Below are 26,862 nucleotides of genomic sequence, written 5' to 3' on the forward strand. Positions count from 1 at the left end.
ATTGTGTAAATGTAAATTTGTGTATAATTGGCTTGAAATGCCCAGATTCTCAGTCTACCTCAAGTTCTCAAATATCTACACTTATTATTGCCCTGAAGACCAAACACACACACATCTAAGAAATAGGCTACTGAGTAAAGCATTCTGCCTCTTTTTTTAAAAAAAGAAACAGTACCGTGCCATCTTAAGGTCTAAGAATATAGAGGGATGTAAAAACAAAAACTACGTCAATACAAAATATTGCAATGTACTCCTGAACATTTCTTCATCTCCCTTGTACTTTAATGTACATATTAATTTTGAAATCATAATTGTTATCTGGACAACTGGTTAAAACAGAATTAATACTGTTAACTCATTTCAGTGCCACAGTTTTTCCACTGGCCACTGATCATAAATATGAATCTAATCTAAATTAACACTGCATTTTGTCACTTAAATAAACTTGCACCAAGATTTTTTAGTAACAATAGAATTCCAAATTTAAGTCCATTTATAAAAAAAAGAATGTAATCGAAGTGCAATTTTAATTGCATTCTCTAATACCTCCTCGCTGCTTGTAAAGAAAGACCTTTTGTTTCCTGTGAACATTATCTTGTCGACTTTCATTGCGGCTCCTTTTTGTTTCTGTATCCCATAATTTAATAATTACAAAAGCATTTTAATAGATTTCCATGAAACTTTCAAAGTTTTCCTACGTGGGTATGATTTATGCTTACACATACAACTTGTCAATGAAATACTTACTGTGTAGATTGTTTTCAGCACAGATGTTGTTAATAATTTGAGTCACCATGATATTCTCTGCAGTAATCTAAATAGAAACGAATTTGAAATATCAAAATAAGCAAGATATCATGACCACGTTAACTAGATGTTTCAACGTTATCCCTTCTAAAAATAAGAATGCCATTGTTCAAAAAAAATCTACAGCTGTTAATGCCCTAAAACAGATCCCACATTCAACTTACATTTAAATTTCATGTTTAGGCAATTTCAGAAAAGTATTTTTCTTAGTATATTCTTTTGCTCTTCTATTACTTCCATTCCCTGTATCAAACAAAAATTAACAGCTACAGTTCTGAGATTCATGACTGTGGCATAGATTTCAGCCAGAGATGACTGCTTTAAGATCCCTAACCAGAATACAATAGAGTTAAAATCAAACAAAATACTTAAAGAATGTAGACAAGAGCTTGTCTGCTCATAACTATTTGTGCTGAAGTCGGATATATTTGAAAAAATGTTTCCAGGATCCAAGAGAATTTTTAAAATGTGGTTAAGTCTCACCCTGCCAGCAACCGTTCAATGCTACGTCTGCCTGACTCTAAATTAATATTACAGCACTCCTTTTGCTGTAAAATCAAACTACTTCATGGCAATCCTGAAGGTGCACCTTTTTGAAGATTATTGTAGTTTTATTATTTGCAAACATCTCTTGTGCTTTGATTCATTTTATGTTAATTACAGTATTTTCTTCCTTTCTTCACTTGATTTATTTGTGCATTTTAATCACCTTTTTAATGAGGGGATTAAATTCTGATAAATCACATTATACATGATGACAAACATGCTGTTTCAATATAAACATACCATTGTTGTGTTTAATCAGTCATTTCTGTTGTGTATAATAAGCCATACATATATGTGTTACGAGAAAAATGTTCACAAGTACCATACTGTATAAGGTCACTGAACTGCTGTTAACCTGCGCTATTATAAGAAGTTGAGCAAAAAAAGATACAAGTGTCAACCTGACTATTATTTTGCAACACTATCATTGCAGTTCAGTTTTATCCTGCTTCAAATCCAAATAATTCTTTCAATACAAATCTGTTTGTGATCAATTACAGCAAATGTTTAAATTCTGATTCCTAAATTGGCTTCAGTCTTTATAACTTGCTGAAATTCACTTCAACACACTGACCTTTAACATTTTGGTGCTTTTAGGCATGGTAGTGAAGTTACTGTTAATTCATTAAATCATTGTCAATGACAGATTTTGATATTGTACATTTTTTTAAGTAGGACTCGTAGAGACCAGATCAATCCTCTTTCTTGCTGATGTAAATTTATGATACTTTTTTCCTTTGTAGGGGTATCACAGACCAAGTCATTATATAGCCACACAAGGTAAGAATCTTGCATGAAGTAATAGATTGTAACTTAAGTACAATTTAGAATTTAATGACGAAATAATGAGAACAGTCTTGTGATCTAATGTTGCAGCCCTAAGTTTGTTCTAGAAACTGTAGTTAATGCACGAATCCTGGAAATTATAAACTTCAAATTGTAAATGAGGGATAGAGGCCTGGATGAAATACAAACATGTGTAATGACAAACTCCAGTGCACTCATAATCCGTGGTAGTTTTATAGAAACTGCAGCCCGTTCACATTTGTAACAACATTTAGAAAGGAATATCTGGAAGGATGGGGAGGGGGAAGGTTCCAAGCAAAAGAAGGAAAGTAACAAGGGGTATCCAAAGTCTAAAACAAAAGGATGAAAATTCAGGGGAGTCAGGGAGAAAAGTGGTTCAGAGGCAAATTTTGGGATCAAATTTCAGGGAATAGCATCTGGGAAAGAGGAACATATAGGAGACAGAGGAGAGGATGATAATTTAATCAGAATTTTTAATTAGAATCCCTACAGTGTGGAAGCAGGCCATTCAGCCCAACAAGTCTACACCGACACTCTGAAGAGTAACTCACCCAGACCCTTTCCCGTACCTTATTACTCTACATTTTTCTCTAATCTATACGTCCCTAAACACTATGGGCAATTTAGCATGGCCATTTCACCTAAGCTGCACATCTTTGGACTGTGGGGGGAAACCAGAGCACCGGAGGAAACCCACACAGACACAAGGAGAACTTGCAAACTCCACGCAGACAGTCTCCCGAGACTGGAATCGAACCTGAGTCCCTGGCGAGGTGAGTAGCAGGGCTAACCACTGAGCCACCTTGCCAATCTTAGTAAGGTTGGAACACACCTAGAGTATTGTGTGCAGATTTGGTTTCCTCATTTGAGAAAACAAAATTGCACTGGAGGCAGCTCAGAGAAGATTCACAGGATTGGTTCGTGAGATGAAGAGTTTACCTTTTAATGAATGGTTTAGAATCCTCAAAAAGGTTTAGAATAATAATGAGTGATGTTATTGAAACATAAAGTTCTGACAAGACTAGGCAGGGTACATGCTGGCAGCGTGTATGCTGAAAGGATATTTCCCCAAGTGGAGAACCTGATCTAGAAGACAGTTTAAAAATAAACACTCTTCTATTTAAGACTGAAATGAGAAGGAATTTCTTCTCTGAAGATCATCAATCTTTGGAATTCTCTATCCCAGGAGCAATGGAAACTGATTCCTTGAATATATTTATGTCTGTATTCGACCCATTGTTGCACTATAAGAGTGTTTTAGGCTATATAGACTACGCAAGAAAGTGTTGGCAAGACTACAGTCAGGTCAGTTGTGATCTTATTGAATGTTGAGCAGGTTTGAGGGTCCAAGCTGCTCCATTCTTATGTGAAAACTCGTGGGAGCAATAACATCAAAGGGATTCAAACATTAGGCTGAAGAATTTCAAAAGAGAGACATTAAGTTTGGATGATTCTGTGAGGACAGGAATAAATGTGAAACACATTTGATTCAGGATAGAATGTGTGCATGAACTAAAGCTTACAGAGAATATATAATAGTAAGTTGACGAGGTGAGATTTTGAATTGTTGACTCTAGAAGTGACAAAGATGATCTGAAATTGGATATTAAAAGACAACCTTTTGGAAGTGGAAGTAAGTTATCTTTTTGATGAAGAGGATCTGTTATTGGTTGTTCATTTTAAGATTAATGGAATATCTGATGCAAAGTGGAAGGATGGCATATTCGGCATTATTCTGGGAACTAGGTGTGAATGGCCCTTAGTTTATCATCTATGGTATTATAAACAGTCATATATTAAGTACAGCAACTTTAAAATTTGAGGAATGTCAGAACCCAAGAGGCAGCCCATTCTGTATTGTAATGAATGTAATTTGCTCTGGCGCTGACATTTTCATCTTTTAACTGCATTGGAGGACTTGGCATTTTGGATGAGTTACTTTTATATTCATGCAATCAAAAGTAGTGATTGTTGCACATGCCCTGCTTTGCAAGTTTAAATAAAATTTGCTTCTCTAGATTCAGATAGTTTTGTCAAAACGAAATCTTACTTAACCAATGTATTAGAGATTTTTGAATTAATCATATGTGCTGTGGATAAAGGGAAGCCTGTGGACGTAATGTAGTTGACTTTCCAGAAGGCACTTGAGAAGGTTATTGCAGAAATAAACATTTGTGGTGTCAAGGGTAGGAGGTTAACATAGATTGCAAATTGACTGACCAGTGGAAAACACACTATATGTAAATGGATTTCTATCTTGATTGGCAGAATATGATGAGTGGACCCTTGCTTACGGCCTGAAATTCTTACAATTTACATCCATGATTTAGGGGAGTAAAGGCATGCTACCTAAAGTCTCAGACAATACCCTGAGATGTGAATAATATGTTATCAAAAATAAATGAGGTTGTCATGGATGAATAGAGAGAGGTTGAATGAGTGAGCAAAAGTTTAGCAGGAAGAAAAAGAGTATTGCTTAAATGGAGCATGAATGTCGAGTTCCATGGTTTGCGGAGGGATTTAGGTGTTCTACTGCATGAATCTCATTCTGTGAGTATGCAGGCCCAGCACGTAATCAAGAAGGCGAATGCAAAGCTATCTTTTATTGCAAAAGGACCTGAACATAAAAATAAGGATGTTCCACTTCAGTTTTACAGGACATTATTGAGACCGCATCTCAAATACTACGTGCAGTTTTGGTCACCTTATTAAAGGAAGGGTGTAAGTGTATTGGAGGAAGTTCAGAGGAAGCTTATCACATTAATAGCTGCAGTAAGTTCGCTATCTTATGAAGAAGGGTTACGAAGACAGGCTGGGCTGGTTTGCACTGAAGATTAGAAGAGTGAGGGGTGATTAATTGACATGTATAAGATTCTGAATATTCTTGACAAGGTGGTTGTGGAAAGGATGTTTCCGCTTGTGGGGCAGTCAAGAACAAGGGCAATGTTTTGAAATTTGGTGTCGCCCTCTGATGACAAAATTGACGAGAATTATTTTTCTCTGATGTTTGGGGACTCGGCCTCAGAATGCAATGAAGCCAGGTGTCGGAACATTTTTAAGACAGAGGTGGATGGATCTTCAGTCAGGAAATTAAAATATAGAATTCGAAACAAAATCATGTCAGCCATGAGCTTATTGGATGGTGATGCAGATTCCAGAGGTTGAATGGTCTACTTCTGCTCCTATTTCATATGTTCATGTCCAATAACAATTTTAATGTACTTTGTGCACATCGCAGCAGCAGAATTTCCAGGTTTAATATTCTTAGAATGTTCTGTTGATGTTCTCCACATTTCTGAGTGGTTTAACACAAACAATTGCTCTAACTGGTTTTATCAATGAAGACTACTTTCTGGCAAGTTTCCAAAGCAGGTTTTTAGATGAACTTGCAGTCACCTCCTCGAGTGTTTTTTTTTATGGAACAAAGATTGTTTCTAGTAGCTGATTGTAATGGATTTAAATTGACGAGACAAAGTGTGGTATTATCTCTGAAAGTGTGAAATATTGACCTGTCTAGTTTATGCTCATGTGAGCAATCTATTCATTAAGTGCACATTTTCTAATAAAACCAAAACCTATTTCTATCTAGTGTGCCAAAACCCATCTTTATATTTCATATCCTTCACATCTTTCCATTGTATATTCCCAGTGTAGAGAAGCTACTGAATATGATTTAATTTATGTTGTCTTCAAAAGATCCACATGAATTTTGTGTTGGTTTTTAAACTTGTCACTTTTGAAAAAAAATGCTACTGCATCCAAGCGAACCTTTCTTTTCTAATGCTTTCAATTATAAGTTTTTGATCTATGGTAACTCAGTGCATCACATCGAGTCAGCTAAAGTCAAGTCCAGCAGTTTGTCATCAAATTCGACAGGTTTATTAGTAATGCCAATCGAAAGACCATTTTGGGATTTCACTAGGTGATAATAATTGATAAAGCAACCTGAATGGAGCACTCGTAAAATTACTTCAATAATTCTTCAATCTGTTTTCAGTTTGAAATGCTGTCTCTGATAGTTTCCAACAAATGTTAGAAATGGACAGAAACATTAATAGAAATTCCATGTTTAAGTAGAATTTGGTTGAAACAAGTTTCATCATTAAAAATACTTCAAAGATTTATTAATAGATACAAGAGGTGGAATTTTCCCAGCCCCTGATTGACATGGACAGTGACCAATCATGGAAGATATAACAAGATCAGAAAAATGAGATTCTCAATATCATGGGGGGAAAAGTGTGATTTTCCACTCAGCACTTGAATGATGAGACAAGGTCCTTCACGTCCCTGTTAGCAAGGCTGGGTGTCAACTTGACTGTTGGCTATCTCTGAGAGGATTCTTCACACATTACAACTGTGAAGGAATATTCCTAGCTGTCAGTGGTCTGATGCAAAACTGAGGCAGAAATATCCTGCCAACAAGCCCCAGCAGTGGTGAATACTTCAGATGAGCACGAAATAGCACAAGAGCAACACCATGGTGACATTGTGCATACATAATGAGGTGAGCTGCATAGAATTGTGTGAGAGAACAGCTGCACTTTGTTTCTGAGTTCACACGTTTTGGAGGATTTGCATATTATTTTCGTTAGGAGGTCAAATTCAAAACTGTTCAGTCCCAGAATGTTGTCAGCAGGGTATGAATATGTTGTACTCGTGTATTTGTGAAGTTGTCATATAGTCACGTTGGGCTGAATTGAGTAGGGATCTGCACTGTGTGGGCTTTGGTGGGAAATCTGGGCACATTGCATGGGAAGTCCAACAAGGCCTTTTTCAAATTTGGAAGCAACTAACTGCATTTCTCAGACATTGAGATGACATTCTCATTACTATCTTCATGAACAAAGATGTGCAGCTTAGGTGGATTGGCCAAGCTAAGTGTCCAGGGATGTGCAGGTTAGGTGGGTTAGCCATGGGAAATGCAGGTTTACAGAGGGTGGAAAAGTGAGGTGCTTTTTTGAGGGTCGGTGTGGACTTGGGCCATTTGGCCCACTTCCACATTGTGGGGATTCTACCTACCAACACTGAATCTTACCTCATCAGTATGCAGCTTCCTAACCTACCATTCCACAACCAGGAAACTAGATATCAACAATTCCTGACATAAAAATCAGAGCTGGTCCCTAGCAACTCTAACAACACTTGCACCACCAGGCCACCATCTTGGAGACCGGGCAACAAATGCCTCACGGCATGGTGCAGGGCATCAGCCAGATGCATCCCTCATCCATGGCTATTAGCATCCAAATACTTGCCAGCCTCTCCGATCCATCATGGTATCTCCCTGATCCACTTAGATGATGTTTCTGCACCTTGGAACACTCCTCCAACATGCATGGCAATGCTGCTGTCAGGACATTTTGCTTGCAGCGATAGGCCTGTTTTCTCATTGACTTTGAGCTAGCTCGCTTTGACCTGCTCACAGGATGGTCAGGATCTTCTCCTTATCAGGCATGAAGCAGAAGATGGGGCAGCTTGTCTTGAAATTTTCTGGCCTATTGTGCATTGTTTCTCTTGAAATGACCAAAAGGGGTGTCGGGGGAAATTGAAGAAGGTGGAAGTGGTTGGCACAACTGTTCATGCTGGTGCAGATTGGAAAAAGTAACGTGTTGTTCTGAGTGAGTGAGTAGGCAGCACAGAGGGCATGTGCAGGATTGGTGATGTCGGTTATTGAAGTGTAGGAGCATGAGTGAGGAAAAATGTTACATGTTGTAGTAAGTGTGGTAAAGTATGCGCCTTGGTGAAAGGTGCTTGCAGTGGCTCTTTGGTAAAGTGGAGAAGGTAAATGACCTCCTTCTACACTGGGCATTCCTTGACAGAGCTGAGACCGCACTGACCTGGGTAGCAACCTCAGGTCTCTGTCCACAAAGCAGGTGCTAATTTCCCTGCCATGTCTCAGGCAAATGTTAGTCACCTTGCAGACCAGCTTCAATCTGACAGTGGTCATCTGGGTGCACAATAGCTTTTAAAATTGGAATTAGTACGAGGGAGGCAGGTCTATTCCGGGATATCCTGGTAGTGGCGAAATGTTCTGGGCTGATGAATGATAGAATCCGGCTAATATTAGAAGACAGCGAGGCAGAGTAGATAGTTAATGAGGCAAGTTTGAAATGATGTAATGAGAAGCTTTGCTGGGGCTTGCAAAGTTGAAACCCTCTGTAAAATACACCAAAATTGACATTTATCCAAAATAGAAGATTAAGCCCATTGTAGTTTCTCCTGAAGTGTAAAGATGCTTATGCAATATTTTTATAGTATCGCACCACATGGTTACAGAGTTTGGCCCTTACAAACATTGGTGGTGTCTTCAGAGAACGTTTCGAGATGAATAACATTGACGTGAAACTCTGATGATGGTAATGCTAGGTTGTTTTGACATAGGAAATTGATGATGATAAGATGTGTTGACATGGCGTTAAAATATATAAAGGGAAATGAATTTTGTAGTGTGTTGATACCAAATGCTAAATGTCAATTCTAAAGATTCTATATTCCATGGCAATAGACAGAGGAATAGTATTAAACAAGGATGAGGAGTGCTCATCACAGCAAATTAATAAGCTTCTGCAAGATAAAAGAAAGATTTCAAGTACCAGAGTGGAATGAATTGAGCGTGTGAAGACTAGCAAAATTTAAAAAATACATGAGGGTAGTTTGGAAAGGATATAGCAGATAGACTTGTAAGTCAGGAATGCTGATCACAGTTAGTTTTTAACATTATCCACCAATAATCATCACCACCCAAAAGCAATGCAAGGACCATTGAAACCATTAATTGCCTCTTTGATACAATTGAGTATTGAATTCTGTCAATTGTTCCATTCGGTTGGGTATTACATTACATTTATCATCTGGTTTCCCATCATGATGTGGGGATAACCTGCCTTTTCCCTTTCCAGGTAACCTCAGAGCTTTATTCTTGGCATTTTCTGTTTCAGTTGGTGATTTCCAAAATTTCATTTCCTTATGTTTCAACAATGGTGCTGATTTTCTGGATGCACCATCTTAAAATAAGGCTTCACCCGTTGTTTGCATTTCTGTGACTTTTTTAGTATATACTCCTGCTGGTGAAAGTCTGTATCAGAATTGTGCATTCAAAAAAATTTACTTGGATAACAGTGAAGTAGAACGTTAATGTTTTAGTAAAATGTGAATGAATGTCATGTATAATCAATCATTTTTGGCATTATTTAATCATTATGGTATCATAACCTCCTAGGACCAGTTCATGAAACTGTTTATGATTTCTGGAGAATGGTTTGGCAAGAGCAATCGGTTTGTATCGTCATGGTCACAAATCTGGTGGAAGTTGGAAGAGTAAGTCTGCTTTTAATAGTAAAACAAATGTTTTTGGTGTGAATTTTAAAGTATGAAGAAAAATCTAATTTTAAAAATTTGTTGATGGGATGACAGCATTACTGACCAGTCCAGTCTTTATTACCCATCCCTAGTTAATCTTTGAGTGGATGTCGAGCCATTTCTTTTACTGCTGCAGTCCATATAGTGTATGTACAACAACTGCTATTAGGGACGTCCAGGTCTTTGACCATGTCCATTAAGGAATGTGATATATTTCCAAATTCAGAATGGTTTTGGCTTGGAGAGGAACTTGCAGGTGGTGGTGTTCCTTTGTGTCTGTCTCTCTAGTTCTTAGATATTATTAGAAAGATGGCACATGCGAAGGCGCCCTTGCTATTTGCTGCAGTTTAACTTTTACATGTATTTAACACTCCTGCGTTTTGGAAGTAGAAGGGTCCTGATGAAAACTTTATTTTGCTACATGATGTTGAGCTTCTGAAGTATTATTGGAATTAGAGAAAAGGATGAAATTCTGTGGAGAGACTGTAGGGAGTTAGACAAATTTAAAAATTAGGTCCTCAAGAGTAGTAATATCTAGATTATTCCCAGTGCCACAAGCTAGTGAGAGTAGAAATAGGATAGAGCAGATGAATGTGTAGTTGAGGAGCTGGTACAGGAGAGAAGGATTCATATCTTTGGATCATTGGAATGTCTTCTGGGGTAGAAGTAACACGTATAAGAAGGGGGGATTGTACCTGAATTTGAAAGGGGCTAATATTCCAGTGGGGAGATTTGCTGCAGCTGCTTGGGAAGATTTAAACTACTAAGATGGGTGGGGGGAGAAAACCCAGTGAGATAGTGAGGATACAGATTAGTCTGAGTGTGTACAGTTGGGAAAAGGAGTAAGTCAAACAGACAGAGCAGGCAAAAACAAAGTAGAGAGTGAGGTGGGACTGATTATTAAACTGCATTTATTTCAATGCAGTCGCCCAATAGGGAAGGCAGATGAACTCGGGGCATGGTTAAGAACATGGGCCTGGAATTTCATGGCAATTACAGAGACATGGCTCAGGAATGGACAGGACTGGCAATTTAATGTTCCAGGGTATTGATGTTATAGGAAGGATTGAAAGGGGGGAAAAGAGAGGAGTGAGAGTGGCGTTTCTGATTAGGAATAACATTATAGCTGTATCTAGGGAGGATATTCTTGAAATATGTCCAAGGAAGTTACTTGGGTGAAGTTATTGGGATTGTGCTATAGACCCCCCACGAGTCAGCAGGAAATTAAGAAACAAATTTGTAACGAGATCTCAGTTATTTGTAAGAATAATAAGGTAGTAATGGTAGGGGGTTTAAACTTGCCAAACATACACTGGGACTATTATAGTGTTAAGGACTTGGATGGAGAGAAATTTGTTAAGTGTGTACAAGAAAATTTTCTGATTCAGTATGTAGATATACCTACTAGAGAAGGTGCAAAACTTGACCTACTCTTGGGAAATAAGGCAGGGCAAGTGACTGAGGTGTCGGTGGAAGAGCACTTTGGGGACAGTAACCGTAATTCTATTAGTTTTTAAATAGTGATAAAAAAGTATAGACTGGATCTAAAAATTGAAATTAAAATTTGGAGGAAGTCCAATTTTAACGGTATTAGGCAAGAACTTTCAAAAGTTGATTGAGGGCAGATGTTCGCAAGTAAAGAGACAGATGGAAAATGGGAAGCCTTCAGAAGGGAGATAACAAGAAACCAGAGACAGTATATTCCTGTTAGGGTGAAAGGAAAGTCTGGTAGGTATAGGGAATGCTGGATGACTAGGGAAATTGAGTTTTTGGTCAAGAAAAAGAAGGAAATATATGTCAGGTATCGACAGCAGAGATCAAGTGATTCCCTAGAAGCGTATAAAGGCAATAGGAGTATATGTGAGGGAAATCAGGAAGGTAGAATGGGGACATGAGAGAGCTTTGGCAAATTGAGTTAAGGAGAATCCAAAGGGATTATACAAATATGTTAAGGATAGGAGAGAAGCAAGGCCACCTATGTGTGGAACTGCAGGAGATGGGGAGATACTAAATGAGTATTTTGCATCAGTGTTTACTGTGGAGAAGGATATTGAAGGTAGACAGCATGGCAAAATAAATAACAACCTCTTGAAAAATGTCCATATTACAGAGGAGGTGGTTCTAGACATCTTAAAACATATAAAGGTGGATAAATCCCCAGGACCTGATCAGGTGTACCCTTGAACTCTGGGAAGCTCGGGAAGTGATTGCAAGGCCCTTTGCTGTGATATTTGTTTCATGGATAGTTGCAGGTGAGGTGCCAGAAGACAGGAGGCTCCCTAACATGATGCCACTATTTTAAAAAGGTGATAAGGAAGCATCAGGGAACTATAGACCAGTGAGCCTGGCGTCGGTGGTGGGCAAGTTGTTGGAGGGAATCCTGACGGCAGGATTTACATGTATTCGGAAAAGTAAGGACAGATTAGGGATATCAACTTGGCTTTGTGTGTAGGAAATCATGTCTCACTAACTTGATTGAGGTTTTGAAGAAGTAACAAAGAGGATTGATGAAGGCACAGCAGCGGATGTGATCAAAGTGGACTTCAGTAAGGCATTCAGCAAGATTCCCCATGTGAGATTGGTTAGCAAGGTTAGATCACACATAATACAGGGAGAACTAACCATTCGGAAGCTGAACTGGGACAAAGGTAGATCTTAGAAGGTGTGGTGGAGGGTTGCTTTTCAGACTGGAGGCCTGTGATCAGTTCAGTGCTATAAGGATCGGTGCTGGTCCACTGCTTTTCATCATGTATATGAATGATTTGGATGTGAATATAGGAGATATGGTTAGTAAGTTGGAGGTGTAGTGGACAGTGATGAAGGTTACCTCAGAGTACAACAGGATGTTAATCAGGTGGGCAAATGAGCCGAGGAGTGGCAGATGGAGTTTAATTCAGATAAATGTGATGTGCTGCATTTTGTAAAGGTAAATCAATGCAGGACTTATACACTTAATGAAGATCCTAAGGAGTGTTGCTGAACAAAGAGACCTTGGCGTGCAGGCTCATAGTTCCTTGAAAGTGAAGTCTCGGTTAGATAGGATAGTGAAGAAGGCGTTTAGTATGCTATCCTTTATTGGTCAGAGTATTGAGTACAGGAGTTGAGAGGTCATGTTGCGGCTTTACAGAATATTGGTTAGGCCATTTTTGGAATATTGCGTGCGATCCTGGTCTCCCTCCTTTAGGAAGAATGATGTGAAACTTGAAATGTTCAGAAAACATTTACAAGGGTGTTGGCAGGGTTGGAGGGTTTAAGCTATCGGGAAAGGTTGAATAGACTGGGGCTAATTTCCCTGGAGCATCGGAGGCTCAGGGTGACCTTTTAGAGATTTATAAAATCATAAGGGACACGGATAGGCTGAATAGACAAGGGCTTTTCTCTGGGGTGGGGAGTCCAAAACGATAGGGCATAGGTTTAAGGTGAGGGAGGAAAGATTTAAAAGGGACCAAAGGGGCAACTTTTTCAGGCAGAGGGTGGTGCTGCCAGAGGATGTGGTGGAGGCTGGTACAATTACAACAGTTAAAAGGCATCTGGATGGGTATATGAATAGGAAGGATCTAGAGGGATATGGACCAAATGCTGGCAAATGGGACTAGATTCATTTAGGATATCTGGTCCACATTAGACAAGTTGGTTCGAAGGGTCTGTTTCTGTGCTGTATATCTCTATGACTCTGTGAGTTGCATTAATCCAGACAATTTGAAAGTATTTCTGACTTGCACCTTGTAGATTGTAACCATGTTTAGGAAAAAGGAAAATGAGTTAATCGCTGCAAAATTTCCAGCTTGTGAACTACTCTTCCCGAAACGTCGATTCTCCTGTTCCCTAGATGCTGCCTGACCTGCTGCGCTTCTCCAGCAACACATTTCCATCTCTGATCTCCAGCATCTGCAGACCTCATTTTCTCTTCAACTACTCTTCTAGCCAATGTACCTCGGTGTTCTGTATTTAACTTCTCAGAGGTCGGGATCCCATCACCAAGTCACTCTTTATTTGCACACGGAGAGTCATTGACACTGATCCAGCTCCTTCAGAGTCAGCTTTCAGAGTGAACAAGATGTTTACACTCCTGTTTAGATCTGGCAGTCATGACTCCATGATTAGACCACATTAACAGCCCCAATGTGGGAGTCCTGGCTGACAGATCTAAGCAGGAGGTCCACTTGGCTGACCTCGTTTACGGTCACTACATCCCTCCCCCTCTGAATCCGAGGGCATAGGCCGGTTCTTTTTTGTATTGTAGTTCCTCCTTTGTAGCATTTTAGCATCAGGTCAGGTTTCTCCAATAGTGAACAACCACCTGATGAAGGAGCAGTGCTCCGAAAGCTAGTGCTTTCAATTAAATCTGTTGGACTATAATCTGGTGTTGTGTGATTTCTAACTCCAATGATAAGATATGTAACACACAGTAGCTCACTTCTTGTGCCCAGAGTGGGTCAGAAGAGATTCATTCCCTTCTTCATGGCAAAAAATATCATATCCATCTCAGATTCTGAGTTACCTTCAACGCTTGGTGGAAAGGGAGAACCCTTGGGTTCTGGAACGGGAGGAAAGGCTGTCGAGGAGCCTGGCACATTTTACTCCCACACCGTGAACATGTTTGCAGCTTTCATGTGGTCCACGTACTTGGTCAGGACCGTCAAACCTATCTGAACTTTACATGTCACTGGATCTGACCTTGTGTTGACCATGCTTCTTACTCATGTAAGGCAATTCCAGTGGTTCCTACACCAAACTTCGACACCTGACATAAACTCTCTCTCTCACTTAGCAGAGTCTTGTGTCTGACACTGATGTTCCTGATGCTGCCCTCCCCATAATAATGTGCTGTCCTCTACTGTGATCATGTCTCTCCTGCTCCAAAAAGGTTTCAGTTCTTGTTGTGGCAGCTCTTTGGTTTTCCCCCCCATCACCACCAGCTGTTTCAGTTTTGCCAGGACCAGATCTTTCGGCATCCAAAGTCTAATATTGTCACTGTGGTTCTGTTCGCCGAGCTGGAAGTTTTTGTTGCAAATGTTTCGTCCCCTGTCTAGGTGACATCCTCAGTGCTTGGGAGCCTCCTGTGAAGCACTTCTGTGGTGTTTCCTCCGGCATTTATAGTGGCCTGTCCCTGCCGCTTCCGGTTGTCAGTTTCAGCTGTCCGCTGTAGTGGCCGGTATATTGGGTCCAGGTCGATGTGTTTGTTGATGGAGTTTGTGGATGAGTGCCATGCTTCTAGGAATTCCCTGGCTGTTCTTTGTTTGGCTTGCCCTATTTTGGTAGTGTTGTCCCAGTCGAATTCATGTTGCTTGTCGTCTGCGTGTGGCTACTAGGGATAGCTGGTCATGTCGTGACGACACACGCAGACGACAAGCAACATGAAACACCACAGAAGCGCTTCACAGGAGGCTCCCAAGCACTGAGGATGTCACCTAGACAGGGGACGAAACGTTTGCAACAAAAACTTCCAGCTCGGCGAACAGAACCACAGCAACAAGCACCCGAGCTACAAATCTTCTCACAAACTTTGATCTAATATTGTCAGCTGTGACTGCAAGCGTGTCCAGAAGATTTATAGCTGTTACGGACTCTTCCAGTGGCAGTGCCACCGGTGATGTATCTGACAGTGGGAGGCGGCTCAATGCATGCATATTTGCTACTTGGCCACCTGAACAGTGTCGAGAATGTGGTGTTGGAAAAGCACAGTAGGTCAGGCAGCAGCTGAGGAGCAGGTGAGCAGGAGAATTCCCATCTGAACGGTATTCCAACTTATAATTATATACTCTTAGTATTAGAGCTTACCGCTGAATTTGGCCTGAAGCTATGGTGGCACTGCCTCATCCTCTTTAAGTAGGCCTAACAGGGCTTTGTGCTCCATTGTTATTACAAATTTACATCCCAAGAAAGGTGTTGGTGGAACGTTCTGACTCTAAATGTGACCACCAAGCCTTCCTTCTCTCTCTCTCTCTCTCTCTGGGCATATTTACGCTCTGCATCAGCTGCAGTTCTGGATGTATATACTATTGGGTGTTCCCCTCCATTGGGCCACCTATGAGCTAATACTACCCCAATGCTGTGTGGGGAGATATTGCTTATCAATGCCAGATCTTGCTTTGGATCATAACGTGTCAACACCTTAGAAGATGATAGCTTTGACTTCACTTTCCTGAAAGCTATGGATTGACAATGCAACCATTTCCCAGGCTGACCATTTAAGAGTTGATGCAAAGATGCCAGAATGGAGGCCAGGTTATGTTGGCACTTTCCATAATGATTTGCCAACCTAAGGAAAGACCTAAGCTCTGATACAGATGTGTGAGCCAGGGCACCTTTGATCACCCTCATTTTATCTTCCAGTGAGTGTGACCTCATCTTGTTGACTCTAGCCCAAGTAGATCACTTTGGGATCCTGGAACACAAAAACCTCTGCCTAGGAGATGCTCCTCATTAGTTTTCTCTGTTATGAGCACATCATCTAGACAAATGGTGACCCAGGGTAGACCTTGTAAAATGTTCTCCATTGTCTACTGAAACATTACACAAGCTGACGCTACTCCAAATGGCAGTTTCATATATTGGTACAAACCCTTATGGGTATTAATTGTATCATACTTCTGGGAATCCTCTTTTAGCCGAATTGCAAATACACATGACTTGTGTCCAGCTTCGTGAAAGACAGCCATCCTGCCAGTTTTGTGCATAAATCCTCTGTGAGAGAGTGGATATTTATCCAGCTGCAAAAAGTGGTTTGCTGTTTGTTTAAATCCCCACAAATGCAAATTGACCCGTCGGGCTTCACAATTGGTATAGTCAGTGCTGCCCATTCTGCAAACTGTCACTTTCCAGCCTTCTGATTCTGCCTCTACTTTTTCACATATGCAGATTCATTGAATTGCTTCCTGGTCAACAAGGTGGCATTGTCTTATTTCATAGTCCTTCCAGGAAAAACTTTCGAGTATTTGATTAAGACTTCACTCAGGCAGCCATTATCTAATCGAAAAATGTTGAGCCAATCGAATCAAATCTTTCTAAACTAATTTCACCCCATCAAGCTTGTGCCCAAGCCTTTTACTACAATAAGTGGTAACTGAACCTGTTGCTTATCGTAAGAGACCAGGACTGAAATTGTATCCTTAATCTCTGGGGTTTCCCTAGTATAGGTTCTCATCCTAGCCAAGGTCTTATGCAAACCTAAGGGTTGGAGTCAGAGTAAATTTTGGTAAAGACTGGTTCTGTATTGTGTGATATAGCCACGTCGGCTTCGACCTCCATTAGAACTGAGTGACCATCTGAGCAGATGTTTATTTTGAGTGTTGCTCAGCAATTTAACTGTTCCAAATTGGACTTCCGAGGGTGTGCACTCTCCTGGATCCTGGCCTAAGAGTTATCTTACTCAGTTTAGGTCTAATGGGACTCTTTTGCTGTCTCGAGTCACGTACCGGTAATGACTACATGGCTTGCCTGCTCAAATCCTGAAGAAAATTTTAATCATTTGGTAGAGGCTTGGCTTTGCTTTGTGTTTTGCTGTGGGCTGATCTGGAGTCCCTCTGTTCACGATAAGTCTTGAGTGAAGTTTTATTATTATCTTCACTAAACTGGTGTTCCACATGCTCAGTCAGACGGCTGGGGGTGTTCTCTTGCAACAGAATACCCTGCAATTCATATATGCTCCACTTGCTACATTTTCCATTGATAAAGCCTGTTGTAGTACCTGTTTAAAGTCCAGTTGGGCTTCAGCTAGTCAGCGCTTTCGCATTGTTACATCATGAATTCCAGATCCCAAACAGTCTCTCAGCATCTCATTAAGAGTTAGACCAAAGTCATATGCTTCTGCCAATTGTCATAACCTCGTCAAAAATCCCAAAATGGATTCCCCGGTTCTCGAATTGCCAAGTAAAACCACTAGTGTGTCAGAAATAAAGGAGGCTTGGAGTCGCAATATTCCTGAACTAAATCCATCAACTCTTAAAATGTTTTAGTATCTGGTGCCTCAGGGAAAGTTAGGCTCCTCATAACCAAACATACTGCAGGTCCACAAATTGTCAGGAAAATCACTTTTCATCTGCCCTAATATCATTTGCTCGGATAAAATAGTGCATTCTTTCCACATACTGGGCCCAGTCTTCAATGGCAGGATCAAACAAGACAAGCTTCCCAACTAATGGGACATGATGCCAGAAATGCCAACTAAAAGACTAATGTTGTGAGCAAATTTCTCTGGACCGTGCTTGTCTGTGGTTGCCACCGAAATAACTCCACAAAGGCCAGAATCCTATCACCAAGTCACCCTTTATTCACACATGGAGAGTCCTTGACAATAATTCATCATCCTCACAGCCAGCTCGCAGATGAACAGAACCTCTGACACTCCTGTTTCTGTCTGTCAGCTAGGAATACCTGGCTGAACCAGATTAACAGCCGCTCAGGGAACTCATATTCTATGAGGTCCACTTGGTTGACCTCTTTAGAATCACGACATTCTGATGAATGGTTTCTGGATTCAAAGTGTTAACTCTGTTTTTTCTCCACAGATGCTGAGTTTCTCCAATAATTTCTGGTTCTATTTCTGTTAAATGGGAGTATCTAGATAGTTGATCATCGGAGATTCAGTCATGGTAATGCAATTGAATGTCCAGGGAAAAGGTTAGATTCTGTCTTTTTGGAAAAGCTTATTAGATTAGATTAGATTACTTACAGTGTGGAAACAGGCCCTTCGGCCCAACAAGTCCACACCGACCCGCCGAAGCGAAACCCACCCATACCCCTACATTTACCCCCTACCTAACACTATGGGCAATTTAGCATGGCCAATTCACCTGACCTGCACATTGTTGGACTGTGGGAGGAAACCGGAGCACCCGGAGGAAACCCACACAGACACGGGGAGAACGTGCAAACTCCACACAGTCAGTCGCCTGAGGCGGGAATTGAACCCGGGTCTCTGGCGCTGTGAGGCAGCAGTGCTAACCACTGTGCCACCGTGCCGCCCATTAGCTAGTGATCTGTCGGAGAACAGGATTTCACTTTGGAAGGAGACATTGCAGGGATGACTACATTGTGTATGATTCATTACAATCTGTTGTGTGGTATATTTTGAACTAAACTAACAAAATGCTGTTAAGCACATTTTTAATATAAACTATTTTAGCATATATTCACACTGGATGTAGTCAGTAATCTTTATGAAATGATACTGGATTCATACTGACACACAGCTTGCAACTTGAGTTCAAGTGGAGTGAAATCTTCTGCAGGAAATGGTCTTGCAGCCTGGATTTGATATCCTATGAACTTGATATGTATTGCGTTATCAAACATAGAAATGGTCAGGATCCATTGGACTCTCTGGGGCTTTTATAAAGCTGTGATCTCAATTGGAATGGTTAGAAAGCAAGGATTTTCTTACACAACACCAGGTTATAGTCCAACAGGTTTAATTGGAAGCACACTAGCTTTCGGAGCACTGCTCCTTCATCAGGTGATAGTGGAGGGCTCAATCCTAACAGAATTTATAGCAAAGATTTACAGTGTGATGTAACTGAGATTATACATTGAAAAATTGATTGTCTGTTAAGACTTTCATCTGTTAGAATACAGTGATAGTTTCACTTCTTTCATGTGTAAATCACAAAACCTTTTTTTAAAAAAAGTTGCATTCTTGGGTTAGCTGTTAACAATGGTGATAGCTAGACAATATGTTGAAGGTGTTAGCCCCCTGTGTTCTCTGTCTATGCCATGATGTTTAGATTGATTCTAATTAAAAAGTGAGATAACGGGGTTTTACATAAATTCGTGCAGTTTTTGAGCTCAGATAACTCCGTTATCTCGCTTTTTAGATTAGAATCAGTCTAAACATCATGGCATAGACAGAGAACACAGGGGGCCAACACCTTCAACATATTGTCTAGCTAGCACCATTGTTAACAGCTAACCCGAGAATGCAACTTTTTTAAAAAAAGGATTTGTAATTTACACATGAAAGAAGTGAAACTATCACTGTATTCTAACAGATGAAAGGCTTAACAGACAATCAATTTTTCAATGTATAATTTCAGTTACATCACACTGTAAATGTTTGCTATAAATTCTGTGTGTTAGGATTGAGCCCTCCACTATCACCTGATGAAGGAGCAGTGCTCCGAAAGCTAATGTGCTTCCAATTAAACCTGGTGGACTACAACCTGGTGTTGTGTGATTTTTAACTTTGTACACCCCAGTCCAACACCGGCATCTCCAAATCATAAGGATTTTCTTGTCATCATTTAAGCATTTGAAATGTATAACTGTTGGGGGAGAAAATATGTAAATGTTTAAACGTAGATGGAACTTGCTCTGAGCAACTCTGTTTGCATTCCAGCTCAGCTTCTGCAAAGCAATGTGATCATACTATTTATACTTCAGCTACCATGCTAAAACTGGGGCTTGTAATATAAATTACTTTTTACTATTCTCAATCATTTTTATTTTGAAATTTAAGGTAAAGTGCTACAAATATTGGCCAGATGATTCTGAGGTTTATGCAGATTTTAAAGTTACATTCATGGAAGAGGAACCGTTGGCAGAATATGTAGTTCGAACATTTACATTAGAAAGGGTAAGCTGATTTTTTTAACTTTTTTGTGAATTCCCTCTTTAGTATTTATAGAATGTTTAATTTAATAATACGCAGTAAAGTGAAATTCTGATAAGTTGATACTTCAAATTATCTTTCACCTGAATTGCCTGAAACACTCAAATGAGAATTATCTGCAGTGAAGGGCCAGAAAAGAAAATTGATCAGCAAAGACCTGACAATGGTAAATAAAATCTTGCTAATACATGCCCCAGTGCCATATAGTACACCTGATTAGATTATATTAGATTCCCTACAGTGTGGAAACAGGCTTTTTGGCCCCACAAGTCCACACCGACCCTCCAAAGAGTAACCCACCCTAACCCATTTCCCTCTAACTAATGCACCTAACACTACGGGCAATTTAGCATGGCCAATTCACCTGACCGGCACATCTTTGGACTGTGGGAGGAACCCGGAGCACCCGGAGGAAACCCACACAGACACTGGGAGAATGTGCAAACTGCACACAGACAGTCACCCAAGGCTGGATTTAAACCTGGGTCCCTGGTGCTGTGAGGCAACTGAGCCACCGTGCCACCCCTGATCTGTAGCCTCAACACAACCAGCAGCAAATATGCATTAAAACCTTTTGGGCACCTATTGAATTGTGTATTTCACTAACAATTTAAGACTGCTAAATATGCAGTTTCCAAAAAACGAATAAGCTAAGCTAAAATCTATCGGATTTTAGAGTCTAGAATTGAAAATAATATAACTTTAAATGGTGATGATGTCCAGAAGAAGGAGAAGAAGAGAAATGCTAGACAAAATTTGGTACAATATTCAAATATTTAACATCCAGGTTTGGGACAAAAGAGAATTTGTTTTGCAAATCTTCAGTGGTAGAATTGTGTCAATTTATTTGTCATCAACTGACTCACTAAGGCTTGGATTATGGATAGGCAAGTGGGTGAAAGTTGAAACAATCCTAAGTAAGAAATGGTAGCTGTCTGTTGCGCTTTCAAGAGGCGCGGAAGAAAGTGTCTTTAAGTAATTGAAATCAATAAGATTTAAGCTCCTTTTCGAAGGAAGTACAGGTGATCTTGCAATTCATCTATTAAACTGAGAGTTGAATCTTGTAAGCGTTCATTGCATAGGATTTGAAAAAACATTAATTTGCTGATTGAAAGAGATATTGGACATGAAGAACAAGAATAGTGGAAGAGCATACGGGCAATATGAAACACTAAGCTAAAAGACTACAATAAATGTCTATAATAATTTGAAATGAATCTAAAGGATTATGAAAATAGGCCACAATATGTTTAGAAGATTATACACATATGTCGTGTGTTAATTTGGAAAGGAGTATATTCTGTTGCTCCTATTTTCATTTTTTCCTTTTGTCCCTTCCCAGAGAGGTTTCGATGAAATACGTGAGGTTAAACAGTTTCATTTTACTGGTTGGCCTGACCATGGTGTTCCTTATCACGCAACTGGTTTACTGGCATTTATCCGTCGTGTGAAAATTTCGAATCCCCCCGGAGCAGGACCAGTAGTTGTACATTGCAGGTTAGCAGTGCTTATTGTATAAATTGCTGTGATAGTGTTAAACCTCTTTGTGATGTCAACATTATTTTATCTATATCTGTAACTGACCGTGACATTAACATCACTAGATTTCAGGTATATCTGTATTCCAGGTAATTTCAGTGAAACCTTAACTGAGGAGTTTGTAGAAACAGATAGTTGGCCCAGCTAATGAGTATTCTTATGATCCATCTCAACATTACATTACATTCTCTCTGTATTATTGACTTCTTTACCTCTTCAGAAACAGTGCTAATTGCCTCCTAAAACTATTGCTTGAATGAATTTCTCGTGTAAGGTATTTACCATTTCTATTATACTTTGCATGGAAAAGTTTCCATGTGAATTCTCTTCTCATTCTTAATGTTCGGTATTGTTGAATATGTTCTACATTTATGCTCAATATTTGAACCCTTTAATATATGAAGCAATTCGACTGGGTCAACTTTATCAGTCCATTTTACTTGGAATTAGAGAGCAGTTTTTCTCAGTTTTGGGGATTATAATTTGCAATATATTGTTTTTAACTAAAGTATGTTTTTAATCTGTATTTATGTTGATGCGGACAAAGTTAAAAATCTCACAACACCAGGTTATGGTCCAACAGGTTTATTTGGAAGTACTAGCTTTCAGAGCGCTGCTTGTATTGTATGAGTTTTAACTTTGTCCACCCCAGTCCAACACTAGCACCTCCAATACATGTTAAAGTGATTTGTAAAGATCTGTGTATACTCTTAATAGTATGTTTTTGTCAAGTGAACGTTGTAACCAAAAATTAAGACTTGTTATGAAATTCTCATTCCTGTTTGTATATTTTCAGTGCTGGAGCTGGAAGAACTGGCTGCTATATAGTTATAGATATTATGTTAGACATGGCAGAGCGAGAAGGAGTTGTTGATATCTATAACTGTGTTAAAGCATTACGATCAAGGCGCATCAATATGGTTCAGACAGAGGTAAGATTCAAATCAATATAATCAAAGGTCACAAAACTTAATCTTGAGCATTTGTGGCAAAACAATATTCTAGTGTGGAAGTGCCATTATTTTGTCTCTGACACTAAGAGAATGTTATCAAAAATTTTCAGTGCCAAAGGAAACACTTTGGCTCACCATGGTCATGTCAGACAGGAAAAAGCTATCCAGCCTAATCTTTCTTTCTAGTTTTTGGTCTGTAACTGTGTAGTTACAACACTGGTTTTGAAAGATGTATACTTTGTATGTGACTTGCATTTCTGCTTTTATCCTTCTACCCTCCAGATAAAATTGATCCTCCAGCACCCTTATATTCTTTTTGCTGATTATTTTAATCCGACCCACCCCCATGCACAAGGATCACTGCCCTTTTTGCTAAGAGAAATGAGCCCTTCCTATTCACCATACTTAGACTCCTCAAAACTTTGTAAACCTCAGTTAAATCTCCCCTCAGCCGTCTCTGTTGCAAAGAAAATGATCCAACTCTATTCAATAATTCCTTGTGGTCAAAATTCACCATTTCTCATAGCACCCTTGTAAATATGCTCTGTACCATTCCCAGAAAGATCACATCTTGGTGTAGTTTAGTAATCGAGAAATGTACATAGTACTCGAGCTGTGGCATAAACCTGTTTTATTCAGTTCTAGCGGGATCTCTCTTTTGTTTAGTATCACTGGGGTTTATTCTGTCTTTGGCCACCGTGAAGACAAAGGCAAAACATGTGTTGGTTTCATCTGCTATTTGCTGTCAATTTCCCATTTGCTCCCTCGAGAGAGAGAGCCAAAACTGACTTTGCTTACTCCTTTTAAGCAATTGTAGAAACTCTTGCTGTCTGTTCTTGCATTTCTAGCTAACTTCCTCTCATAATCTTAATTTCTTCCTCATGATGGGCCTTTACTCATTGTTTCCGTTCTTTGAGTTCTGACCAATTGTCTGACCTGTCACTCTTTGCCCAGTTAAATACCTTTTCCTCAAGTTTGATGCTTTACCTAACTTTTTTAGTTAACTATAGAGCATGGGTCCTCCTTATGTTTTTTTTTTCTTTACTGCAGCTATATACTTATCCTGAAATATCCCTTCAATGTCTGCCACTGCATCTCATTTGATACATCCATTAGTTCATTATAACAATTAATTTTACTTAACTGTTAGACTGAAACAAATACTTCTTTTATCATATTAAAATTTCACATATATCCAGATCAGTGGAATATTAAGCACAAAGTTAAATAATTTTGATTTTTAAAAATAAACAATTTATTCTGCTTGTTATCAAAATTTGTTCTTTTCCTTTATCATTTCATGATCCAAATTTCATATTTTTTCTTTTGTTTAATTTAATCATTCCTGTTGTTTATTTCTCAGAAGAAAGGGAAGGTAACTTGGGACTGAATCTTACAGGCCACCCATCAGTTGGAGAACAGGCGGGGAGACATGTAACTCAGCAGCTTACCGACCTTCCATCACCTGCCCCTTCACCTCAAGAAATTTACAGGCAGCAAAGGATCCATTCCATGGATCACCTGCGCAGGACCCATTTCAGACCCTTCCTCTTGTGGGAAATTACTTACCCATTAAAGGCTTCATCTTACTGCCAGTCTGATTACAATGGGTCACATGAGAGACTAGCACCAAATGCATCATCTCTCAGCCTTAATTCTGCAGGCTGCTGGTTAGTGAAATGGTGACATACATCCTTCCCAGCCCACTTCACTCAACTGGGGGTTGCCCACCCATGACTTTGCCTGTCAAATCCTTTATCCTCTCGATCCTCGCTGTGGGCCTGTCAGTCTGTCCTAATACTTACATGAATGTCTGCTCAGCACCACCTTGACCTACCTGCACTGCCAATAACCATCACTCTTGCTGGCCCATGTTAGGCTCCAATAGGTTGGCTGTGGTGCAGTGAGCCCATTTTCAGAATTATTTTGCAATTGCAATTCTTCCACCTGGGCCTTTGGCATCCTATTTGGAAATAAATGCATTATCAATTACATGAAAATTTATTTTGTCACTCAAAGTCAAATTGTGAAAAATCATGGGTGTGAGCTCCAGTGTAATATAAAACAATGTTATTTACTTTAACCTTTATTTGCTGACTTTTCTGCTTTTCCTATGTACATGTGGAAAATGAGAATTGCACTGTAACCAACAACTTTAGTTGAGTCTTTACAAAATATAAATGATGGCTTCAGACTTTAAAACTTGTTTCTTCTTTAGTTGAATTGTAAAAATATAGATTATGTCAGAAGCTTGGTCTCTGAGGGCATGTGTTTTGTTTTAACTCCCCCCTCCAGTGAACTAGATCCTATTTCCTCATATCCAATTAACTTGTTAATAACTGCAACTTGAAAGATGGTACTAATTAGATGTATTATTTTTAAGGAACAATATATTTTCATTCACGATGCCATTCTAGAGGCTTGTCTCTGTGGGGACACCTCAATACCAACATGTGAGGTCAAACCAACGTATTATGAAATGACAAGAGTTGATTCACAGAGTAACTCCTCACAACTTAAAGATGAATTTCAAGTAAGTAAGCTTCAGCTATAAGTTGTCAAGTATTTCACATTCTAATTCAATTCAAACCCGCTCTATATTCACATTGTTAAGGAAGGATGGTTTTCTTCATTTAACTTATGGTGATAAGTTTGTGTCCGTCAAGTTTGTAGTTTGGGGAAAGCTCATATCAAGTGATGTAGCAATGTGTGTATTTGGCCTGACCAATTAGAATTCACTTATTAAAGATATGAAACTGTGCAACACCTTATATTATTGGTGTGCACATAGGTTTGTTTCATTTAATTACAGTACTTAAATTGCATCTATATAGATGTATCAGAATGGATGTTAGACCTAACCTTTTCACATTTTAAAACTACTTCTATCAATTGTTGGTTGCTACAGCCTTCATTCAAACTCATCTTCCACTTGCAAAAAAAACACAGTTATCTGGATGCTGGCTAGAGATTTTGTGTAATTGGGAGAAAGGGTGAGGTGGATGGGGGTGGAGGGAAGAAAGGAGATGAGGAGGAGGGAAGAGGAGCAGGGAGGAAGGGGGGACTGCTAAAGTTAACCAGACACAAAATTTGTTGTAGCCGGCAAGGTTACCAAAATGTACAGACTGTTGAAGGTGACAATCACATACTATATTGACCATTAAGCTGATTGTAGGAAACCATGTTGAGCAGGCCCTGGAACTTAAATCATACAATAGAATACTCATTGTACTGATTGGGTGCTCTGCTGCTCAGTCATTTGACCACAGCATTTCCATATTCCTCCATTATGCTTGACTATCAATGCAAGACCAGAATGGCGGTGCACACTTTGGCTCAGCGTTAAACTACTTCTACAACATATAATAGTGTGCAAGCAGCTGAATATATTTTGAAAACTTTGCATTAGCAACCAGCTATTCCCTGCACAGATTTTACCAGGACTGGGTAATCAAGGGCATGTCCTTTGCTCTGCTTCTTGAAGTCAATAACTAATTCCTTCATTTTGCTAACATTGAGCAAGGGAATGTTGTGTATACACCATCCAACTGTCTCTTTCTTGTCTAAAAACAGAAATTGTTGGAAAGTCTCAGGTCTGGCAGCATCAGTGGAGAGAAATCAAAGTTTAACATTTCAGGTCCAGTAACCCTTCTTCAAAACTGATGGTAGCTAGGAAAAGGATGGTCTTTATGAAGAAGAGTGAGAGAGTCAGCTACTAATTGTCTCCATTAGCAGCTTTACATTCCCCAAACAGATCTTGGACCACTCCTTTGTCGTTCAACTGTTTTTCTGTCTGTTTTGGCTCCATCCCCACCTACCAATCAACTTGTTATGGGGGTATCATCAGCAAATTTGTAATGGAGTTAGACCTGAATTTAGCTACATAGTCATGAGTATATAAGGAGTACAGTAAGGGGCTGAGTATGCAGCCTTGCAAGGCGCTGGTGTTGAGGATTATTATGGAGAAGGTATTGTTGCCTATCTTTACTGATGGTGGTCTGCGGGTCAGGAAGTCAAGGGTCCAGTTGCAGTGGGGGAAGCAGAGTCCAAGGTCTTAGAGTTTGGAGGTGAGTTTGGAATTATGTTATTGAAGCCAGAGCTAAATGCACGCAAAATGTACAGGATCCAGGAATGTACAGACGTCGGAATCTACAAATATACAAGCCGTTAACACGATTATGTCATGCTTGAAGTGACACTCCATGTGTTCAGTAAGCACAGTCATATTCCTATCTGATT

General features: G+C 39.6%; 1 protein-coding gene across 10 annotated transcripts in view; it reads left to right on the forward strand.

Annotated features, from left to right (window-relative positions):
* ptprk (protein tyrosine phosphatase receptor type K) overlaps positions 1–26,862 on the forward strand; it is a 586,179-nt gene that overhangs the window by 521,915 nt on the left and 37,402 nt on the right. For all 10 annotated transcript variants that reach the window (XM_043683662.2, XM_043683679.2, XM_043683684.2 and 7 more), the window contains 6 exons: positions 2,097–2,133; positions 9,383–9,480; positions 19,979–20,095; positions 21,474–21,628; positions 22,467–22,602; positions 25,007–25,156. In XM_043683662.2, coding sequence (XP_043539597.1) covers positions 2,097–2,133; positions 9,383–9,480; positions 19,979–20,095; positions 21,474–21,628; positions 22,467–22,602; positions 25,007–25,156 — 693 coding nt within the window. The remainder of the gene's footprint in view (positions 1–2,096; positions 2,134–9,382; positions 9,481–19,978; positions 20,096–21,473; positions 21,629–22,466; positions 22,603–25,006; positions 25,157–26,862) is intronic.

This window comes from Chiloscyllium plagiosum, unplaced genomic scaffold, assembly GCF_037043375.1.
Source record: "Chiloscyllium plagiosum isolate Xiang-an unplaced genomic scaffold, Cpla_swu_hap1 HiC_scaffold_3, whole genome shotgun sequence".
In the NCBI taxonomy this organism is placed as follows: Eukaryota; Metazoa; Chordata; class Chondrichthyes; order Orectolobiformes; family Hemiscylliidae; genus Chiloscyllium; species Chiloscyllium plagiosum.